The 10,196-nt window shown below is 41.4% G+C and overlaps 1 protein-coding gene across 6 annotated transcripts in view; it reads left to right on the forward strand.

The window, feature by feature from the left end:
- Positions 1 to 8,783, forward strand: part of LOC113013941 (myelin transcription factor 1-like) — a 68,613-nt gene extending 59,830 nt beyond the window's left edge. For 5 of the 6 annotated variants that reach the window (XM_026155189.1, XM_026155187.1, XM_026155186.1 and 2 more), the window contains 4 exons: positions 792 to 883; positions 1,183 to 1,286; positions 5,536 to 5,679; positions 7,686 to 8,783. In XM_026155189.1, coding sequence (XP_026010974.1) covers positions 792 to 883; positions 1,183 to 1,286; positions 5,536 to 5,679; positions 7,686 to 7,829 — 484 coding nt within the window. In that variant the 3' untranslated portion in view covers positions 7,830 to 8,783. The remainder of the gene's footprint in view (positions 1 to 791; positions 884 to 1,182; positions 1,287 to 5,535; positions 5,680 to 7,685) is intronic. The other variant, XM_026155190.1, reaches the window with a different exon arrangement.
- Positions 8,784 to 10,196: the final 1,413 nt, after the last annotated feature.

Raw genomic sequence — 10,196 nt, forward strand, 5'->3', positions numbered from 1 at the left:
ATATATATATATGTGTGTGTATATGTATATATATATATATAATATTTTGATTTGATATATGGCCTCATATCAGATAATCTAATAACAATGTCCATCATTAACCTAAGGTGCTCTGGTAAGTTCAATGTTATGCTTGAACATGGCATTTGTTTTCACCAACCCATGCCTAGCACAGATTTCCAATAACAAAACACCACTGGATTAGATCAAGCAAGCTGTTTCTCTCAATCATCCCTCACCAGGTAACTCCAACGAGACTTCATTGTGGGCACTGAAGTCTCTATAGAGAAACATTGCACCCAACCACAGTGCTTGCATCCATGGGTGGTGGATCCACAGGGCGGCAAAACTGTTATTTTTGTGTGCTGTGCCCGCACAGGCCCCATGGACCCCAGGGCTGGATCCAATGGTGGGCCACAATTTAAGGTTAACCAGCCCCAAGAACTCAGTTCCATGAGGGTTTTTTGAATTGTTCTTTGACAAATAATGAAGGTGGCCATGCAAAATATTTACAATAAAGCTCATTTGAAATGTACAATTTCTATTTTTGCTGTATTTTCATGTATGTTTGTACATTTAAATAAAAACCTATTTTCCATTTTTCTGGCAAAATCTGAAAAAATGAGGGGTTGCTCAAGACGTGTGTGTGTGTGTGTGTGTGTGTGTGTGTGTGTGTGTGTGTGTGTGTGTGTGTGTGTGTGTGTGTGTGTCCCTTCTTATCCATGTGTCCACTATTTCAGCCTTGTGTGAGAATGTAAGAGCTCTTGATCCTCATCAGCTGCTTCTCTCAGTCTGTCAGGTTGTCCCAGAGCATCAGCCAACAAGAAAAGAGCCAAGTTCCCTGGAGATGAGTATATCACTGCAAAGTTCAGAGCCAGTGATGGTAAGAAACCGTGATGTTTCCTCTCTGCTCAAAATTATGCCTGTGTTACATTTGTTTTTGCTCCTATACTTCCCAATGAGAGTTACATTTTATTTATATAGCACTAAAGCAAAACAACAGTTGCCCCAAGGTACTTTATATTGTAAAACTACTACTATAACAGAGAGAAAACCCCAACAATCAGATTACAATCAGATAGTTTAAATGCTGAGTGTAATCCAAATAACAGGCTACCAAAGCAGGACTATTAGGTGTCTTCACATTCATTTTGCTAATAGTGAATTTCTGATCTTGCTCAGTGCTGGACAATGATGAAGATATCAAGCAGCTCAATAAGGAAATCAACGAGCTGAATGAGTCCAACTCAGAGATGGAGGCCGACATGATAAACCTGCACACTCAGGTGAGTGCAGCTTTTCAGTCACTGCACAGCCAGCAGGACCCCATGTTCTATTCCAGATATTGCCATGTGACATTACACCCAGATATGGTGTATTGGTCAGTCTTCCTACGCAGCTACCAACACTGGTAAAACATTCAACTCCATAACAACCAAGGAAACATCATAATTTATACAGTCCAAGTTCTTAAAAAGTTGAGCCACCGTGTAAAGCATTAAAAAAAATGTGAATCTCTGCAAATTTTACAGACCCGAACACAGAAAGCATATCAGATGTTTAAGCTGAGACATTTTACTATGTAAAGGCTGGAAAAGCAATTATTACTAAAAAAAAAAAAAAGAAAGAAAAGAACAGCTGCAGGAACATTTTGCACTTAATTTGAATAGTTGGCCACAGGTTGGTAACATGACTGTGTGTAATCAGAGCATCTTAGAGACAGAGTGTTACCTTGTGCAAAAATCTGTTTTCAATTATGAAACAATTCCAGAATAATGTTCCTCTGTGTAAAATTGCAAATCTTTCAATATGTCATCTATATGTGAAAGACTCTTACCCACACAGCATTCTGTAACTGTTTGGTTAGTTTTTATTTAACGTTTCTGGCACACACAATGCTTTCCGTTCGCCCAGGTGTTACCACAGTACTGTGTCCGGAGCTCTGAACAAGCCGAACAGAAGTGTGATGAATTGGTACAAACTGTACGGAGTGGAGAATACTGTCTTTTCCTTGGATTCTGCAGACAAGGGAATCTGCCAGTACCTCTTGGTTAAATCCAGTGTCATGAAAAATAACACTGGCCTGCCTAAGCAGTCCAGGAGCTCGTCGACCCAGGACATGGGGTAGGCATCAAGCCATGACACTTTGTTCCCCTTGCAGTAATAGACACAGAACCGTATAGACCCATCTTTCTTCACAACCAGAACTATGGGCCTACAACAAGCACTGTGCAACTGTTCTGTCACTCCCATTTTCAGCATTTCAGCCGATTCTTTCTGAACAATTTGTATGTTCAGGCAACCTGTAGGGCTGTAAATGCACCATCACGCCAGACTGTGTTTCAAAATGGTGCTCTATGAGAGTCATACAGCTAGGCAGCAGGGAGAACAATCTGCAAAACACTGTTGCAATGCTGCAACATCCATTTTCTGGGACTATGTGAGATGGTTATCACAATGGAGGGAGGCGGGAATGGTGGAATTTGGTACCTCCAGCTCCAACTCATCTCTCTCTTTTACCAGGCTCACCAGAGAATCAGTTTCAGCCTCTCTTCACGCTTTAAGGAGGTTGAGGTGACAAGTTTGAGTGGCACCTCCCCTGTTCGACCGTATCACTTTATAGTCAACGTCCCCCACTCGCCGTGTGACCATGAAGGGTCCTTGCCCATTGGCAAGTAATTTCAAGCGAGAAGAATGAAGCAAAACAAGCACTTTATCTCCAGGTGAAAATTTGCCAAAGTCTAGCCTGTCTGTTGTACTGGCACTGCTGCCGCTCCTGGGCCTGGTGCAAATTCTCTCAAAATGATCACACCAAAGTATGCAGCTTTGCTCACAAGTCCAGGACATACTGAATGTCGTTTTTATAATAATAATAATAATAATAATAATAATGGATTGGATTTTTAGCGGGACTCAGACCTTCCTCCCAGTTTTATTTGATTAGGTTGAGCAGCCCTGTAGCTTCCTGCAGAACAGTAACTCGAAGGGAGAAAATTCCATGGAGGCCTACAATCAACAGAGGGTCTAACCAGCGATCCCAACTATGTTCATTCTCATGAATGAACTTACAAATCATGGATTTTACAGACTGAAATGACCTGAAAAAGCAGCACCTGCACCACTCTCTTTGCAGTGCGCAGTGGCACTACTTCTGGGTATCACGTTGCATAAACCACTAGAACTAAGACAAAGTGATAACTGCATCCAGTGAAATGGCCAGATCCATGCCAACAGGCTCAAACGGGACCTCCATTTATGGCAGTGGACGCAAAGACACTCTTCTGTGCGAGTGTCACAACTCACTCAATAAAGACTTGACTCCTTACGAGGATGCTGTATGTCCCTCAGGGACCGGGGAGGGTGCCGAAGCCCCAGTGATGCGGAACACCTGTCCCACCTCAATCAGCAGACACTCCCACTTCAGGTGTCCTGGCTGCACTCACTCCCAGCACTCCTGCCCTGGCGCCCGTGCCATGGCTCAGAAACAGTGCCATTCACTTCAGGATTCTCGGGGACAGAAAAAAAAATTTTTTTCCCCAGTACTCAGTGCCAGCTATGACGCCGTTTAAAATGCAGAAGGTTGCAGGGCCCTCCCATGGCTCGCTCATCCAATTATTTTCAACTCCTGTCACAAAGTCAAAGAAGAAGTGCAGACCACCCTAATTCATCACCTTGCTGCCAAGTGATTTCTTATGTTTATCTGTTCTGTGCCAATCCTTGTCACAGTTTTTACTTGTATACTAATCCCACTATGCATTTTGATGTCTTTAAAGCATAATCAAGCAAACAAGTGACAGAATGCTTTGGAGACCTTAACTTTTATCAAAATACAGTTTTGCTAATGTCCACTACACTGCCAACCTTAAAATCTTGACAAGGCTTTGTTTGTTTGTTTTTAATGAATCCATGCAGAATTCACTTATATGACCGTTGGGAAAACAATGGAATGTCTTGCCTTATCAAGACTTCTTTTTTCCGAGAGGTACATTTACCAAAGCCTGCGTTGTTACTTCTGTCCTATTTTGGTTTATGAGTAAGGTTGGTGAATGAGCTGAATACTACACTAGTTCACTCTGTTGTGTATATGGGTGTCCAGGTATTTGTATTCCTCCACCACATCACATTGGAGCATAGAGTGTGTTATACTTTTGTCACGATAATACACACTGTAGCCGATTTGTATCTACAGGTATCAGAAAGAAGCCACAACCAAGGTACGTGGATTATTTCTTTTTATAACTTCAGGACATTACAGGTCTGCTAGTTATGTGACATACAATGCTGTTATGTCACACCCTCTGGTATTAAGTTCTAAATTCATGTAAGACTTCCAGAGTACTCTGATAACACTGAGAAGGGCATCTCCAGTTTAATAGTAAATGTTACATGGACTGATTCTTACATAGCGCTTTTCTACTCTCCCAGAGTACTCAAAGCGCTTTATACAACATGACACATTCACCCATTCACACCCATTTACACAAGCATGCTTACTAACTACCATTCACACACATTCTCACTTCGATGAATGCAATTTTAATTAGAGCAACTTGGGGTTGATATCTTGCCCAAGGATATTTGGCGTGCAGAGTAAGGGGAGCCAGGGATCAAAACACCAACCTTCTGATCAGCAGATGGCCTGCTCTCCCTCCTGAGCTACAGCCACCCCATTTTCTGTTCTTTAAATTACTTATTGACATCATAGTTCAGAAAACATCCAAACAAACACATGGCATCTCTAAATTCAAACTCTTTTGTTTAGTTAACATGTGAGTACATATATATACATAAAGGTCTAATTCCAAACTGCATATCAGGTTTTTACACATGCATGTTGAAAGGGCAAAAATATTCTTGAGGCGCTGTGAATAATATTATTAAAATTGAGGGTTATTATACAGTGGCATTACTTTAAATGGAGCAAAACTGTATTTTGATAAAAGTTAAGATCACCAGAGCATTCTGTCGTTTGTTTGCTTGATTATGCTTTAAAGACATCAAAATGCATAGTGGGATTAGTATACAAGTAAAAACTGTGACAAGGATTGGTACAGAACAGATAAACATAAGCAGTCACTTAGCAGGTGATGAATTTGTGTTGTTTGCACTACTTCTTCTTTGATTGGGTGACAGGAGTTGAAAATAATTGGATGAGAGAACCATGGGGAGGTCCTTGCATAATTTCAAGAAAACTGCATTTTAAACGCTGTCACAGCTCACACTGAGCACCAGAAAAATGTCTTTGAACACCGCTTTTCCCGGCACCCACAAAACAGGCATTCGCAAGAATGACTTCCAGGCTCGCCGGTCTATGACAGCGGACCCAGTTTCACTGTCTGTAAACACATTTCCATCCATTCAACCAACAAAGAAGCTATGAATATGCTGTGAATAACATATGGGTTTATGCCAGTCATTACATTCTGTTTTCATTTCTATTTTACAAGCATCCCAGTAGTTTTGGAATTGAGTTTGTAGTTTTCGAGCTGTCGGTGGTGCTACTTCAAGAATGTGTTGCGTCCTTCTCTGCTTTAGATTTCTTCTATGGAGAAGAACCTGAAGAGCATGGAGGAGGAGAACAAACAGATAGAAGAAAGGAATGAGGCCTTGTTCCTGGAGCTATCTGGCCTTAGTCAGGCTTTGATCCGGAGCCTAGCCAACATCAGCCTGCCTACCATGGTAAGCATTACTGCTTTTTAAGAAAAGAGACCTGAGCATCTTCCTCATTTCAGCAGCTTTAAACATTTCACTTGAAATTCAACTTGGGTTCAACCCCTTGAAGACTTTAGTCTGAAAAGATTTATAGAGTAAGATCAAATAGCCTTTCTTTCATTTTTTCCAAATTAGCATTTTTACCCAAATCAAATGTTTGTCAGTAAGCAACCCTGTGCGATGAATATTTTTTACAGCATAGCTTCATAGTACAACAGAACAGTCAGCTTAAAGCAGCTGATAACTTAAACCCCATGCAAGTGTCTCTCTCAAAGAAAACTAATGATAGCATACAGTGGGGCAAAAAAGTATTTAGTCAGCCACCGATTGTGCAAGTTCCCCCACCTAAAATGATGACAGAGGTCAGTAATTTGCACCAGAGGTACACTTCAACTGTGAGAGACAGAATGTGAAAAAAAAAATATCCATGAATCCACATGGTAGGATTTGTAAAGAATTTATTCGTAAATCAGGGTGGAAAATAAGTATTTGGTCAATAACAAAAATACAACTCAATACTTTGTAACATAACCTTTGTTGGCAATAACAGAGGTCAAACGTTTACTATAGGTCTTTACCAGGTTTGCACACACAGTAGCTGGTATTTTGGCCCATTCCTCCATGCAGATCTTCTCGAGAGCAGTGATGTTTTGGGGCTGTCGCCGAGCAACACGGACTTTCAACTCCCGCCACAGATTTTCTATGGGGTTGAGGTCTGGAGACTGGCTAGGCCACTCCAGGACTTTCAAATGCTTCTTACGGAGCCACTCCTTTGTTGCCCGGGCGGTGTGTTTTGGATCATTGTCATGTTGGAAGACCCAGCCTCGTTTCATCTTCAAAGTTCTCACTGATGGAAGGAGGTTTTGGCTCAAAATCTCACGATACATGGCCCCATTCATTCTGTCCTTAACACGGATCAGTCGTCCTGTCCCCTTGGCAGAAAAACAGCCCCATAGCATGATGTTTCCACCCCCATGCTTCATAGTAGGTATGGTGTTCTTGGGATGCAACTCAGTATTCTTCTTCCTCCAAACACGACCAAAAAGTTCTACTTTGGTTTCATCTGACCACATGACATTCTCCCAATCCTCTGCTGTATCATCCATGTGCTCTCTGGCAAACTTCAGACGGGCCTGGACATGCACTGGCTTCAGCAGCGGAACACGTCTGGCACTGCGGGATTTGATTCCCTGCCGTTGTAGTGTGTTACTGATGGTGACCTTTGTTACTTTGGTCCCAGCTCTCTGCAGGTCATTCACCAGGTCCCCCCGTGTGGTTCTGGGATCTTTGCTCACCGCTCTCATTTTGACCCCACGGGATGAGATCTTGCGTGGAGCCCCAGATCGAGGGAGATTATCAGTGGTCTTGTATGTCTTCCATTTTCTGATGATTGCTCCCATAGTTGATTTTTTTCACACCAAGCTGCTTGCCTATTGTAGATTCACTCTTCCCAGTCTGGTGCAGGTCTACAATACTTTTCCTGGTGTCCTTCGAAAGCTCTTTGGTCTTGGCCATGGCGGAGTTTGGAGTCTGACTGTTTGAGGCTGTGGACAGGTGTCTTTTATACAGATGATGAGTTCAAACAGGTGCCATTCATACAGGTAACGATTGGGGGACAGAAAAGCTTCTTACAGAAGACGTTACAGGTCTGTGAGAGCCAGAGATTTTCCTTGTTTGAGGTGACCAAATACTTATTTTCCACCCTAATTTATGAATAAATTCTTTACAAATCCTACCATGTGAATTCATGGATTTTTTTTTCACATTCTAGCTCTCACAGTTGAAGTGTACCTCTGGTGCAAATTACTGACCTCTGTCATCATTTTAAGTGGGGGAACTTGCACAATCGGTGGCTGACTAAATACTTTTTTGCCCCACTGTACATTTAAGAGATAAAACATGTGAGTAGTATTGTGTACTAGCACTGTTTTGGGTGTTACACCTTTTTATTCTCTTGACGTGCGTGTCTTTAGCAGGAGCCACTATCAGAGCAGAACTTTGACAGCTATGTGGACACCCTGACCCACATGTTTACCAACAAAGACTGCTACCAGAACCCCGAGAACCGGGCTCTGCTAGAGTCCATCAATCAGGCAGTAAAGGGCATCGAGGTGTAAGAGAAACTGGATGATGACAGGTGGCAGGGCATCACGGTGACGCCACCAATCTTTTTTTCCAAACCCTTTAGATACTCTGTATCATGAGTTTTTCTCATTGGAGTTTTGTCCTCTGTTCTTTGCATTTGTTTCCTGTTTGCATGTTGCTTTATAAAGGTGTGAGCGTGAACAGATGTGTGGATGTAAAGCGTGTCAAGGCACACTGAAAGCAAACTGTTGCCATAAGCAACGGCACCTCAAGGTATACACAGACAGGCACAGAGAGAACAGAACAAAGGAGTGCAGTATCCCGCCTGAGCTGAGCAGATTCTTAGTTAGTGAACATTTCCCATCTCCACTCAGTAATGTTGATAGTATTCTATATGAGCATAGTGATGTTGCACTTCCAGGACTAGTTTGTAGATTCATTGTTACTATTGCTGTGTATCTATTTAAGTCGACTGCAAATGTTGGTTTAATAACTTATTTATTCATGTCTGCGGTAATATTTTTATGTTGACTATTTATTATTCATTATTGATTTCATTTTATTTCAAAGTGCTACCTGAGAAGATTTTAACCGGAAACTAAGAGAAGGGAGTCATTTCCTCTGCACCGCTTAACAAAGAGGAAATATTTTAAGATATCAACTATGAATTGTTTTATATATCTTATTATTTATTTAAAACACTGGGATCTTTTTAAGTGCAAATATTTTGTAACAGAAAGTTTTTTAATAATTTTCTAAAAAATCTTTTGTGCTTCTGTTTATATGAGTTTTCTTTTTTCCACAAGCTATTTTGAGTACATTGCAATACACTGGGAAAATTGAGCTGCACATATTTCAGTATTTATCTGGTAATGATGAACAAAGTGATGGTGAATATTTATTTTGTACTGTCTATGTGTTAATGATGGCTGTGTATGGATTAGTCTTTATGTTTGCTCTTGAAATAAAGGTCAACCCAAAATGAATATGGACTGGACTGAGTGTATGCTTCCAGGTCTTTTAGCAGTAAAACAGTCTTTTACTGCTAAAACCTCTTAAAGGTTCTGGAAAACCACAATCAGTGTTAGAACTGCCTGTGTGGTCAAGGTTTTGTGTAATTCTAGTATATGTCTGTGAAGGTTCTCAGTCATCCAAGTCATTGTACTCTAAGGAACTTTGAAAGAAAAGCGTCTGGACTTTTTACTTGCTTGAAGATGTTTCAGCTCTCATCCAAGAAGCTTCTTCAGTTCTAAGGTCAAATGGTGGAGTCTCAGATTTAAGCTCTATGGGAGTGTACTCCAAGAGGGACATGGACCCCCTATTGATCCTCTATAGCGAAGAACGCTCAGACCTCTACATTGGAGAGGCCAAACATCCATTTCATAAATGCATGACACAACATAGAAGAGCCACCTTGATGGGACAAGACTTGGCAGTCCATCTGCATCTAAAGGACAAAGGCCACTCTTTCAAGAATGCCAATGTTCATATTTTGGACAGAGAAAACAGGTGGTGTGAAAGAAGCCATCTATGTCCACTGTGAACAACCACCTTTGAAGAGGGGGCAGCTTACAACACAGTTTGCCATCTATCTCTCGTCTGATTACCGGTAGGTAGAGGATCAATAAGGGGCTCCATGAGCCTCTTGGGGACACTCCCATAGGGCTTAAATCTGGGACTCTCCACCATTTGACCCTAGAACTGAAGAAGCTTCTTGGACGAGAGGTGAAACGTCTTCAAGCAACTTAAAAGTCCAGACGCTTTTCTTTCCAAGCTCCTTGACTAATTCTAGTATACTTCCAATATTCTCTTGTATTCAGTTCAGTTTATTTTTATTCATACATTATCACTTCACAACAACCGTCACCTCAAGATGCTTTATACTATATACAATATAAGAGATACCCCAACAATCGGAAAAACTTCCATGAGCAGCACTTTGTAACAATGGGAAGGAATAACTGTTTTCTGTTGTTGTTTTATTTGAACATGAACAGACTTTCTGCAGAACCAGACTCAAAGAGGGGCAGCCTGTCACTACTTTGGTGGGTTAAGAGAAAAACAAAAGGAAAGAGATGCAAGACCAAAACACAAGGAGAGAGAGGAGACAAACATTAATGACGTGTGGTAGTGACATATATAACCATCAGGATTAAATAGAGGTGAAAGGAGAAGAAATGTTCAGCGCAACAAGGAAAGTCCACCACAGTGCCTGTGCATAACCAAGTGACTTTCAAAGTAGCAAGGGTTTCAGCCAAAACCAAACTGGGAGCCTGGTAGCTGAAGGTTCTGCCTCACATTCTACTTTTAGAAATTTGAGGAAGCAAGTGCTCTGTCGGGGTAATACAGTACTAAAAGGTCTTTAAGATATCAGGTTTCATCATATCCTACGAAAGAAG

The sequence above is a fragment of the Astatotilapia calliptera genome, chromosome 20 (genome assembly GCF_900246225.1).
Source record: "Astatotilapia calliptera chromosome 20, fAstCal1.2, whole genome shotgun sequence".
NCBI classification, from domain to species: Eukaryota; Metazoa; Chordata; class Actinopteri; order Cichliformes; family Cichlidae; genus Astatotilapia; species Astatotilapia calliptera.